General features: G+C 37.1%; 1 protein-coding gene across 4 annotated transcripts in view; it reads right to left on the bottom strand.

Moving 5' to 3' along the window:
• The window catches only part of kif26ab (kinesin family member 26Ab), a 174298-nt gene that overhangs the window by 5626 nt on the left and 154927 nt on the right, over positions 1 to 13745 (bottom strand). For all 4 annotated transcript variants that reach the window (XM_087291020.1, XM_087291021.1, XM_087291022.1 and 1 more), the window contains 5 exons: positions 13604 to 13745; positions 7938 to 8121; positions 4726 to 4885; positions 3679 to 3841; positions 29 to 3377 (listed from right to left, as the gene is read on the bottom strand). The exon at positions 13604 to 13745 is cut by the window's right edge and continues 121 nt beyond it. In XM_087291020.1, the coding sequence (XP_087147146.1) occupies positions 29 to 3377; positions 3679 to 3841; positions 4726 to 4885; positions 7938 to 8121; positions 13604 to 13745 (3998 nt within the window). The remainder of the gene's footprint in view (positions 1 to 28; positions 3378 to 3678; positions 3842 to 4725; positions 4886 to 7937; positions 8122 to 13603) is intronic.

Raw genomic sequence — 13745 nt, 5'->3', positions numbered from 1 at the left:
TATTCATAAAAAAAAGCATAATACTTACCATTTGACCTCTTCTTGGGTACTTTGGAGCTTCTTGTGCGACCAGAGGAGGACATCCCACTCTCACTCATTGAGTCATGGGCTGAAGACGCACTGCCAGTAGCCTCACTGTCACGAATCATGCTTTCATATCCACTGCTCCCTCCACTGTGGTAGAACAGTGCAGTTCGTCCCATGGCAGGAGGCAGCTCTCCACTTAGGACACTACTGTTATCACTTCCATGTCCACTGCTGTAGCGCTGAGGTCTTCTGGGGGCTGTGATCTTACTATATGGAGATGGAAGAATGGGGATTGGGGTATGCTTGTCTTCATTGAGGGCCACTCCACTGTCATTGCCACTGTCAGAATCACCTGAACCCCTTGTTTGTTTAGTGGAAGGATTGGCTAATGCCAACTCACTGACACGACTGTTTGCAGCCCGCATTGCTTGCTTGGTACCCATTATAGTTCCTCTTGTGGATTTGCCAGTGCCTCCTGCTGCTGCTACTGATGATGCTGCTGCTGCTGCTCGAGGTAATGCAGTCTTTCCTGAAGGTGGAAGGTTGGCATTCCTTGTTGTAGGTGCTGCAAGAGACTTGGTGGAGGAGCTCAAAGCTTTTGAGTTGCTTGCAGATAAGGTACGAGCTTTGTTTGCATTAACAGGTACTGATCTTGCATTAAGACTACCTTTGACCATCCCACTTTTTAAAGAGGCTACTTGGTTTACACAAGAAGGTGAAGAGGTAGTAGTTGGTGAAGAGGTGGCAACAGGTGACCCAAATCTACTAATAGACTTGCTTGACTTGCTATTGAGACTAGCACCACTATTCTCCCGACTAAGGGCAGGTTTAGAACCCAACGATGACAAACTGTCACATCTTTCTAGAGATATCTGGCTCCCATGAAGCTGTCCTGTATCACCTCTAGCTCCTCGAGCTTTGAGACTGGAAGTTGTTTTCATCAAACTATGTTCTAACTTTAAGTTAGACGCCCGTAAACTATTTGAATCACCTCTAGAGGAAACTTCAATATCTAACTCTAAACCTGCAGCCCTTGGTGCTAAAGACTTTCCTGCATCATAAGCAGACTTTAAGGCACTTGAGGGAAACAGGATTCGATTTTTTTGATCCAAACTGGATTTGCGAACTGGAGGAAGAGGTGGTGAGACGTTGCCAGGTTTTGACATAGTCTCTTCCTGCTTATTAGCTTTTCCACTTTTTCCTAAAGAGGAGAATTTCAAACTACCCATCGAGGAAACAATTTCTTGAGCAAGCTTGACATCAATTGATGAATGGATAACTGGGACTGTCCCTAATGTTGTTGCACCTCGTCTGAGTTGCGGCATCTTGCTTGGGGGCTCAATTTTCCGACTGTTGCAAGATTTTTCACATCCATCCACCACCCTTTGGGATGAGTTTGGTCCGAGTGTTTTAGGGATTCGAGGTATGCTGTTGCTGCTTGTACCTGCTTTTCTTGCAGGAATTCCACTCATTCCATTTTTAACCAGTCTGGAGGATGAACCTGAATTAGAGATTATAGAGGTGTCCATCAAACTTTCTCCTCTGTGCCATGGATCTGGTATGCAGTCTTGCCTAAGAGGTTCACGTCTCCAGTTGCTACTGGAGCTGCTTCCACTTATACTGCTACTCTGGGCTATGGATGAGGTAGGTTTAATTTTCCTGGAAAGACCAAACTGGACAGCTTGAGAATCTTGAAAAGACTGGGTATCAGATATATGAATGGTATTTGCTTTTTCTAGTTTTGGGAAATTTTTTACAGTCAACTGTGGGGCTTCTGGAGAGGATGGGCACTTGTTTAGAGAGAGCTTGCTTGATATAGCACTATCACTCTCTAAATCTGAGAAGCTACAGCCACTGTCATTTAAAGAGTTTTTGGGTTCCTTTTGTGTACTGCTTTGGAACATATTTAGAGAATCAAAGTAGAAATTGCTGTCTGGGCCAGTATTAGTACCTTGAGGGAGAAAGACATCTGCTGATTGGGCACCATCACTCTCCAGAGTGCAGACGCTTACCTCACTGAGCCATGAAGTGATAGAAGACCCACGGCTACCCAGTGAAGCAAATGTTTTCTCCTGTAAGGGTGCCCCTATTTTAACATTTGCCTCTGAGTTACCAACACTGCACGTATAAGCATCAAATTCATCATTGATACTGCTAATAATGCTTACTGGTCGAGATCCTGAAGCAAGGGCCTGTAATGAGCAATCACTATTAAAACTCACAATGCTGGAGGGCCTCCCACTGTCCACAATGCTGCCAATTGATAACTCTTCCACAAGAGTGAATACAAGCTCATCTTCACCATTTAGTTCCACTGGCTGTTTAAGGGTTACAGTTGTCCTCAATATGTCCTTCTCCATGCACCTCTCTCTAAGATTGGACCTCATTTCCCCAGGAGTCCTGGGATTAAGGTGATGGACCTTGACAGCTGAGTTGCCAATTGAGTCACCTCTTTTTTGATGGCTCATCCCAATTGGGGGTACCCTTGTGGCTGACTTTTCTTCAGTTTCACTACCAACCGTGACATAGTCTCTTTGTTGTGGTGGTGGGGGAGCAGGCTTGGGAAGCTTTTTATTGAAAAAAACCTTTTCCCTAACCACAGGCTCTGAATTTTGGGATATTATTGTTTTACTTTGTTTTCCTGTAGTGCATAGAGATCCACTCTCTGACATTTGCACCTTTTCACCATCTGCACTTGTCCTACATACATTCTCACACATGTCTCTGAGATCTTTGTCTGATGCGGCACTTTGCAGTTTGGAATGTTCTAATTTGGATTTGTGTTTTGGACTGCTGGGAAGTTTACTGGTTACAGAAATAGACTTTTTGGATATGCTGTCCTGTGTTGATGAAAGCACTTTGGTAGGAGTCTTGGGAGAAACCGAAATGCAACTTGAGCCTTCTTTCAACTTGTTTGCACTATGGTCCATTTTCGAGCTTCCAGAATTTTCTCCAGATTCCACAACAAAGGCTGTAGGTTCCTCACTACCATCGATACATTCCAGCCGCTCTTGAAGTTCTGCAAAGGTGTTACACTTGAAGTGATCGCGGTCAACTGGTCCATCCTTTCCTCGTTGCTTACGGTTAAGAGAGGGGATAATGGGAACAAAGGCTGGGGGTCCTTCGTTGTCGCTGAGTTCTCGATCAGAGATGGCGGCACCACCAGGGCCAACATAAATTACAGTGTCACACGACTGCTCGCTGCTTGAAGAATAGTCAGGATCACTGAGAAATGATGGTAGATCTGGGTCAAGGGCCACAGTCCGTGGATGGAAGGGTCGCAAATGTGGTGGTCGACGAATTCTTCCTTCATCACAGGAACTCTCCCCTCCAGAAGAACTGGATGCATACTAAACAACAGCAAAACAACATTTAAAAACTAACTCTGGGACTCTTATCAGACACATTAACTGTACTCTTTGGGCAAATATTTCATAAAGCCTAACATAACATTACAAATTGCCAAATTATAAGGTGTTTTCAATAACTCGTAAGCAATTCACCATGTGTCCTTTTTTAAGACAATTTAAAACTTAATCATTATTTCTTTCAAAGTATTTCTGTTCTCAGCTAATTACGTTTGAATCTGGCCCTCCAATAAACAGTTATCATTTCATGTGTGTTCTTGAATCTAGCCAGTTAAAACTGTACCTTTGATTTCTTTTTCCTCATACGGTGGATTCTGGAGGCCAGCTGAATGGTGGTAAGGGACTCTGCATAATTGGCAGGGGAGTCAGAGATGTGGGCAATCATTGTTGTCCTGCAGTTGATGTTCCCCAGAGAGTCTCGCAGTAACATTGTGAGCTTGCTATCCCTGGAAAAAAATACATTTTCAATGTCAGCATAAACACAGGCTGATAGATTGTCAGCAGAAAGTGAGGTGTTTACTCAAATGCGGTGGGAGTCTGGCAGTTAACTGTTCTCTAAAAGTGCAGAACCATCGAAAGGTTCACTGTACACCCCTGCCTTGATATTAATCACAATGGCTACAGAAATTGCAATTCTGCTAAATGTGCATAGCTTGTGAAATTGAGAGCAATCGCGCATATGTAGTCTTGACTAGATATGATTTTTTTTTCAGTTTTCTTTAAAAGAGATGCATAATCTATGAGCTCATCATCCATGAGCTCAGCAAAATACAGATAAACAGCAGTGCATCAGTCAAGCAATAAACCTGTCAACAGAAAAATCACAAGTACAAGCTTGTTGTTGGCATCTTTGATTATCTTTTCAAATGCTTCAGTATTACATCTATTGAAGCACAACAGATCTCAGCCTTATCTTACATATCAAATTGGCATGCACATTCTGCAACTTTCTTTGCAGTATTACACTTTATTCTACACTGCCTACCGGTAGACATAGTACTACTACATTCTCAGAAGTAAAGGTACATAAGCTGTCGTTGGGGTATCTTCTCAAAAGGAACACATTTGGACGTAAAAGGTCCTTATTAATACCTCAAGGGTACATATTAGTACCTAAAAAGTACAAAAGTGTTCCTCTTACATTTTTAGCTACTTGTATATGCTTTTAAGGTAACAATATGGACCCTTTAAGCACAAATGTGTACCTTTTGAAAAGGTACTACCCCAGTGACAGCTTGCGTACCTTTATTACTGAGTGTTCATGCTAACACCACATCTACACACTTTGAACAACAGGACCCATTTTCTTACATGATTTACAATTTCTTACCTGTATGGAACATGTTTTGCACCATTGGCCAAAGCCAGGATGACGTTTCCTAACGCGGTTAGAGACAAACACAGACCTCCACCTGCATCCCTGCTTTTACAGAGCACCTTCTCACAGCTACCCAAGTCAATCAGATGCAGTCTGCTTCTACCACCAGACACTAGAGAAAGAAAAAAGCGAGAGATAAAATGAGAGGTGGTCTCTGGGGTCCCACGCCACAACTGGCACCAATTTACTGTCATTAGACAACTGAAATTCCAGCTCAGTTTCACATGTGCTCTGCTTTGATCTAGCAATTTACATTCATTAATAGTCATGCTGACACCACTTGTATATGTCACTATACACAAACTATTAGTAAAACATAAACATTTAAAGTCAATCATTTAAAAAAATAAATGACGATTAGTTAATTCCCAAAATTTGTTGCAAATAAACTACTTACATTATAGAGTTCCAAAGTTTTTTATTTGCAGACTTGACCAGATTTGAGTGGAAATTGTCTCATTCGGGTAAAAATACATCCAGCTTAGCCCTTGAATTCAGAGATACAAATTTACGGCCAGTCCCAATCATTACTGATACCACTGACAGTTTAAGATGCTGCCGGCACAGTTATACCACGCTGATGACCCTCCCACACTGAGGTAGTGTCGGGCAGAGTGAGGAGTGGCAAATGCAGACATATTAATAAACACCCCAAGAGAAGACTGGCGGCTGACAAGACTGTGTGTGATTTATTCATGAGTAAGTTACGCAGCTCGCTATGACTCAAAAACGGAACAAGCCGGCGTAGTTAAACACCTACATTCATACTACACTCAATGTGAGGCATAAATACACACGTGAGTCTCAGTGATGTGCTGACTACTCTTTTTTTTTCTTGTCCTTTGGGTATGAAACATTGTTTATGTAAATGTGGAGTGGCAAAAGGCACTAATGCATACCAATCCCAATGATTATGTCTGGCAAATGACGATGAATATGCAATGTAAAATGATTAAACATCTTCAATTTATTATTACGTAATTTAGAATATTGTAATTTAGTAACTTGTTCCACATTTATATGGGATTTATTTATTTATATATTTATTTATTTATTTATTTAATTTTTATCCATTCATTCATTTACTTTTCGGCTTAGTCCCTCATCATATTCATCAGGGCTTGCCACATTGGAATTAAACGGCAACTTATCCAGCACATGTTTAATTACTCATACACTCTCATTCACGCACATACACTACGGACAATTTTAGCTTACCTAATTCACCTATACCATATGTCTTTGGACTTGAGGGGGAAACCAGAGCACCCATAGGAAACCCACGCGAACACAGGAAGAACATGAAATGCCAACTGACCCAGCCTTATTTTAATTTATTTTATTTGTATTTTTATACAATTTAATTTATTTATTTATTTATTTATTTATTTATTTATTTATTTATTTATTTATTTATTTATTTATTTATTTATTTATTTATTTATTTATTTATTATTTTATTTTATAATTATTCATAATTTTCTATACTATTTGTTATATATATATATATATATATATATATATATATATATATATATATATATATATATATATATATATATATATATATTTACATAACATTTATTTTATACTATTTTTAATATTTATTAATTAAATTAAATATTTTTTTTTTATTCTTGATGTAAGGCGACAGCACTACTTACTGCGCCACCACGTTGCCCTTATTTTATTTTATTTTATTTTATTTTATTTTATTTTATTTTATTTTATTTTATTTTATTTTATGAATTAAATAAAAATGTTTATTTATTTTTTTTTTATAATTTAATTTAAATTAATAAAATATATTTTTTAATTATTTTATATAATTATTTTATATAATTTTTGTTTTATTTATTTAATTTATTTTAATTTATTACATTTCATTATTTAATTTTACTTTATTATTTTTTATTATTTTTTTAAAAAAAGACTTCTATTATTACTAATGCTTGACTGGCATTCTAAATCTTTAATAATATAAAAAGTAATCGTTCATTTAATTTTTTTTTTTTTTTTCTGACTTAATAAAATATGCTTCTTGAAACACTATAGTAAATGATGCTTTATGACAACCATACAAACCAAATAGACATGATTTCATCGAAAGTTGAGAGTTTAACTTGTATGGAAAATCATATTTTGAGTGAACAAAATTGTCACTTCCTGCAAAACTATAGCATAAAGTTTGAACTTTTTTTAAAATGGGGATAACTGCAACTGATGCAGCTTGTGTCTTTTTTTTGGCAGATGTTTGGAAATGGGATCATGTGATAGTTAAGGGCTTATGTAACCAAAGCATTTCCATGATGGACATTCAGAATTATTACAACAACATTTGAGATAGTGTACATTGGACTGGTGGTTAGAAGAATTTTCACATGACATGATCAATGAGAGAGCTTTTTAATGCCCGTTTTCAGATTTACCTTGCCAAATCTATGAAATTTTTTTAAGATATCCCAAAATGTTCATAAAAACATGTGGATGGTAACATACTGATTACTAAAAATAACAAATGCTATGTATACAGTATATACCAGAATAAAACACAAGATCTTCATTCATGGTGGAATCACAATCATTTTACTTCACGCAAAATCATAAAAAAGGACACATTATGTTATTACACATGAAATGTTAGACCTTTAAGTACTATTATTACATTTGTGAATAGCAGTAACCTACCCCTTTTATTTTGTCTGCTTTCTGTTGCCGCTTTTAATATCGGTAGGTTTGATGAAGCCATTAAAAGACACCTCCATTATTATACATTGACCAACACTGTATTTACCTATGCAAATTAGCACTGTGATGGCAAAGTGACAGGATCCTCTATACCACAATTAGAGCTGTTAGCTGCTCATGAATTATTACCATCTCTTAAAATCCCCATTAAAGTTTAATGAAGTGGTCAAAGCAGACATGATTGATTCCCCTCCTACCATGATGGAGCGAGAGGCAAATTGAAGGGGTTCTGGTAACTCTCTGATTTGGCCTGTAATATCACAGCTATTAGATTAATAAGCTTGAGATGTGTTTTGCATTCCACTGGAAAAATGCGGAGGAGGAGGAGGAGACGGAATTAGACTAGACTGAGTATAATCGATTTAGTACATTCACAGTCTTCATCAACATAGCAGTATTGAACACACAACACTTACTTCCACCCTTGCCGCTTTTTTCCATGCGATACTGGTAGATGTGTAAGGTGAACAGCATGTGTGAATTGCGACGATCTTCTTCATCAGCATCCGGATGGTTGGTGCTACGGGCAGCGATGGCGGCGTCGAGAAAGAGTGCGGCCTTCTCTGCAGTGGGAGCCCTTAATTCACACTGGTTCTGGAGCTATAAGATGGAAACAATGTTTAAGTGTATGTCTCTTATGTCATGGGGACAAAATGCCTCTGGTAAAAGCAATCATTCTTGCCCTCCCTCATGAGGACATTTTTTGCAAAGGAAGGAAAACAGCTTATAAACCATATAGCATGTATTTTAGAATGTAAAAAATGTTGATTTTCTATGAAGGTTCTGTTAAAGTGTAGAATTTAGGAGAGGGGATGAAGTATACAGTATTTACAGTATACAATCATGAAAGTAAGTAATGATTCTCAGTTATAATCATGAAATTAGGTAGAAATTGGGGGTTGGGGGGTCGGGGGTTAAACAAGTATTGAACATATCATGATTTTTCCTGGAAAATACATTTCTAAAGGAGCTGTTGACAAGAAATTGACCCAGATTTGGGTAAAACAATGATGTGGTCTCATCTGTGAACTGTGACTTTTAGTTCTTATTTGGATTCAGATCAGGTGGTCGGGTTGGGCCATTTTATTAGCTTTATATTCTTTTTCTAACACCAATAGAAAGTTTCATTTAATGAAATTAAATGAACTTAAATGAACTTAAATAAAAACATGAAGGAACTGCTATTTTAATTTTGATATTAACAACTTAACAGACAGCAGAAATGTTGAGGCGTTGTGCTGCATATATGAGCGTCATCTTCACTGTATGCATATTTATAACAAAAGGAAGCCTATAATGTCATTAGAATCATTCTCTCACTGAAATGTCCACAACGGTTTCATCTTCATCACAAGTCGCATGCTGTGTTCATCCAATCAATTACACTGACTCTACAAATATGCAAATAAATATGCTGTCATGTTTCAATAGCTTACAGTGTAAAATATCATGTATGACAATGTACAGTATGTCAGGGTCTATTTACCCTGGATGTATTATAAACAGTATGAAACATCGAGTGGGATAACCAAGTTATCATACCAAATGTAAATTTAGGCATTCACGGGAGTAGATATGTGGTATTTTGAGTAAACTTCTAGAGGGAGCTTAAGATAGGAGATGTATGTGAGTGAGGCAAAACGAAAGTAAAAAAGAAATGAGGTAAAAAAAAGAGAATAAAAAGACATCATGGATTTTCAGATACAGTGTGTATTTGTTTGATTTTCTGACACTCATTAAGATTAAATACAGTCAACACAGACAAGCCCATAGAGGCAAATTTCAATGAATATGCCACAGCCACAAATGCGTCGTCCATGCAAGTTTACAAAGTGAAGAACTCATGAAAAACATCCCACAAGTAATGAGCGAGTAATTGGGTGTGAACTGAGCATTGCATTTTAGGATTTAGGCCCTGTTTACACTAATGCGTTTTAGTTTGAAAACGCAAACGTTTTGCTACGGTTACGCCATCCGTCCACACTACGCCGGAGTTTTCGAGCGCCGAAAACGGAGCGTTTTGAAAACGCTGAAGAGGCCGTTTTCATCCTAAAAGGCTGCTTCTCCGTCTCAGTGTGGATGGGGGAAAACGGAGACATCTGAAAACGAAGGCGGGGCTGCAGACATTCGCCTCTATGATTGGGGCTTTTTCCTCAATATTAAGTAACCTACAAAAAGTTAAAGTTCTGCATCCTCTTCTTGTAAGTTCAAACTAAGCAAGTTTAATATGGAAAACAGACTCCCGAGAACATGTCGGGTAAATTTTCAAAGGAAACAGTGTACTGTACAACCGTATTCACATCATCCTGGCTACATTGTTTCACTTTCTTAACAATAAAATAAAAACATAAAGGAAATGCTATTTTAATTTTGATATTAACAACTTAACAGACAGCAGAAATGTTGAGGCGTCGTGCTGCATATATGAGCGTCATCTTCACTGTATGCATATTTATAACAAAAGGAAGCCTATAACATTACTGCCTCCTTTCAATTTCATTGAAAATACAAAACCCTCTCTGATCAGAAACGCTGGGTAAAACTCTGGTCTGGACGCGGATCGTTTTCATTCTAAAACACCGTTTTAAAACTAAAACGCACTAGTGTAAACGGGGCCTTAGAGTGGACCAGGGTTAAAGTAAGTGTGAAAAACCCTTATAACTGCATAAACCAATAGATGAAATTTTTAAATGTCTGATGCAGTAGCAAAACAATCATCCTAGTGAGTCTTGTGTGTTATCTCCAGTTGGAGTTCACAAAGAAGGAGGTCGAGATAACTGAGCCTCTTAACACAGTTCTAGGCAATTAAATCAAATCTCTGGGGCAATCAGAGAAACAAATACACCCATATAGAGAGTAGGATTACTGATGAGAGTGAGGGATGGATAAAAAGGGCAGAGGGTGAGGCGTCTGCCTCTGAAAAGAGCCTGATGGAACATGCATTCAGCATATTTATAGTCTTCTTGGAGCAAACAAGCAATTAGTCTGAATGGAATGGGCCACTGTTGTATTTATGGTATTAGATTATATTACTTAAGCTAAAATATCTTCAGTGTGACAAATTACTAAGTAGTACAATATTTTTTTTCAATTTACGCTTATGTTTTTAGTTTAGTTTAGTTTAGTTTAGTTTAGTTTAGTTTAGTTTAGTTTAGTTTAGTTTAGTTTAGTTTAGTTTAGTTTAGTTTCGGTCTTTTACCTATGAAAATGTAATTCTGCAAAAACACTAAAGACCCCTTTGCTGTTGAAAATGCTGGTGTTCCACTTTAGAATAAATAGACTGAAATGAAGGCGTGGCTATCCAGAGTCACTCTCTGACTGATCTTCTGGACTATTATGTATCATTCCCAGATTCGTATCACCGTTACACAAGTGGCAGACTGCACGTATAGATGCCCATACAAAATATGTACATGCACAGTGAGCATTACTGGTCGCAAATCATGCACTTTTAGGCCCTGATCACACTGAATAAAGTTTTTGTGTTGAGAGGCACATCTTTTGAATGGTTTTCTAATGACGCAAGCATTTTGCATGGTACTTTTGCACCATGCATACTTCGCATGTTTTGCGTTATGCGTTATGTGCCCACAGTTAACAAAAAGTCATCTCTCAGAATTAAAAAGCCAGTCACGTCTTTTTCATTCTCCAATCAAATGAAAGCAGAGGCAGGGTTTCCATTGAGGTGCTAGCAGTGTTTGTGTTGTCAAGATGACTACAGAGACTACATGGAGGAAAGACTTGTGGTCACTGTTTTGATTTATCCGAAGCTGTATGACTTCATAAATCATGAATATCATAATATTGTTTAATATATTACAACTATAATAATTCAACAGCAGCACTCATGCACAATACACAGCTGATTCAGTTGTTGTCTAGCGACATGTTGACTTGTTAACAAAAAAGGCAGTGCAGTGCACCTCGCATTTACAGAAAAAACTTGTGTTTTTTTTTTTTTTTTTTTAATACACTGGTGTTTTGTGTGTTGGTGTGCACAATCCAACACAATCTCACAGCAATTCGTAACTTTTTCATTTAGTGGCTAATTCGTACAAATTCGTACGATCTATTTCATACATTTTAGTACGATTTGCGTATCCCCCAATGACGGTTGGGTTTAGGGGTGGGGTTAGGTGCCACGCCTCCTTTTTAAAATCGTACATTTCCTTACGACTGAACTCGTACGAATTCGTACGAATTAGCCACTAAACTGCCAAAGCGTAAAATACTTACGTTTTCTCGTGAGATCAGGCTGGCACAATCACATTGGCACTCTTTGTTTAGTCATGAGCAGTTAAATGTCAGCAAAAAGCAAGAGCAAAAAGTGTCTTGTTGTGCAAAGGCCTTAAATTAAACAGGCCTGTTTTAAAACAAAGTGCCCTAGTGGAAGCACAGCCTAAAAACTCCTGTTGATTCAACTCAATTTTTGGTAATATATGTACAACACTTGGGTTACCCAACTATTGGGTTTGTGCAAATTTGACCAAATAATTGTCTTTTTTTCAGAAGCGGGTTCCTTCAGGATAATAGTAAAGCTCTTAACTGCAGTGCTCACTGACCACCTGTGAGTAAATGACTCTTTAACACCAGTGTAAAGACTAAAGAAAGGGAAGAATGCCTACAGTCCCACTCCCCAGATTTGAACTTCACAGGCCTCTAGGCAGCCTTTGATGTGCTGCTTCATATGGACCCCCAAAAAAACAACATCTGATGCCAACACCTGGCAGCGCTTTTAACTACCCTCCATCTACCCCCAAACTCTACCTACCCCCTCCTGAATTTTACCCCCATCCAATGGAAGGTAAGAGGGGGGAGGGTGTAACTGAGCAGCAGCTCACCCAGATGGATCCTGATGGAGCACTGAGTAAAACAGGAACCACCACAACATCTGGCCTTTAATTTTAGATTTAGTGATTAAACTCAACTAAAAGTATTCTGCTAAAGATTCCACTATGAAATGAGGTGTACTTGAAAACTAAATGAACTATTATATGAAATTTATATAATATAATATAATATAATATAATATAATATAATATAATATAATATAATATAATATAATATAATATAATATAATATAATATAATATAATATAATATAATAAATACAATAAAAAAGTAATAAAAAGTAATATAATTATTTACTGAACTGCACACTTGTTGAAATAAAATAATTATTTGAAATAATTATATAAAAAAATAATCATATGAAAAATTATAATTTTTTAAAACAAATTCTAATATAAATAATTATAAACATTTTGTTTTAAATTCATTTACTTATTTATTTTTTTATTAATTGAACATTTTAAAAATGTAATAAAATATATATTAAATAATATCAATATATTTAGGTCTTTAATTTTTATATTAGAATATATAAAACTTTTACCAAACCAGCCTAGCTTTATTAGAGTTTATTAATATATAATATATCAGTAATTAATGGTTTTATTCAAAAAGATAATTACATCTCTGCATAAAGATAATTACACATATCTGTAAAATGCAGAGAGATTAAAAATACAACAAAATATGTAAAAAAAAAATAAATAAAAAATAAATTATATATATATATATATATATATATATATATATATATATATATATATATATATATATATATATATAACATATTAATAACAAGAATGTATCAAAGATAAAAACTAGTAGTGCTTTGCCAAGAAAAAAAAAAGAAGACACCTGATGTATTGGGGCATTACGGTGGCGCAGTGGGTAGCACAATCGCCTCACAGCAGGAAGGTCGCTGGTTTGAGTCTCGGCTGGCATTTCTGTGTGGAATTTGCATGTTCTCTCTGTGTTTGCGTGGGTTTCCTCCGGGTGCTCCAGTTTCCCCCAAAGACATGTGTAGAATTGGGTAAACAAAATTGTCCGTGGCATATGTGTGTGATTGAGTATGTATGGATGTTTCCCAGTGATGGGTTGCGGCTGGATGGGTATCCACTGCGTAAAACATGGATAAGTTGGCATTTCATTCCGCTGTGGCAACCCCAGATTTATCAAGGGACTAAACCGAAAAGAAAATGAATGAATGAATGAGCTGACATTTTGTTACTGACCTGAGTGCCACAGATGGGGTCTTCGCGCAGGTAGACTCCAGGAGACTGGCCATCCTGCAAACTGCCGGTAGGAACATCAGAAAGCAGGTCCTGCAGACTTTCGTCCTTGCCATAGATCTCTACAGCTGACACCCGTACAGAG

This window comes from Danio rerio, chromosome 17, assembly GCF_052040795.2.
Source record: "Danio rerio strain M-AB ecotype USA chromosome 17, GRCz13ab, whole genome shotgun sequence".
Lineage (NCBI taxonomy): Eukaryota > Metazoa > Chordata > Actinopteri > Cypriniformes > Danionidae > Danio > Danio rerio.
This window is presented reverse-complemented; position numbering and strand designations above follow the sequence as displayed.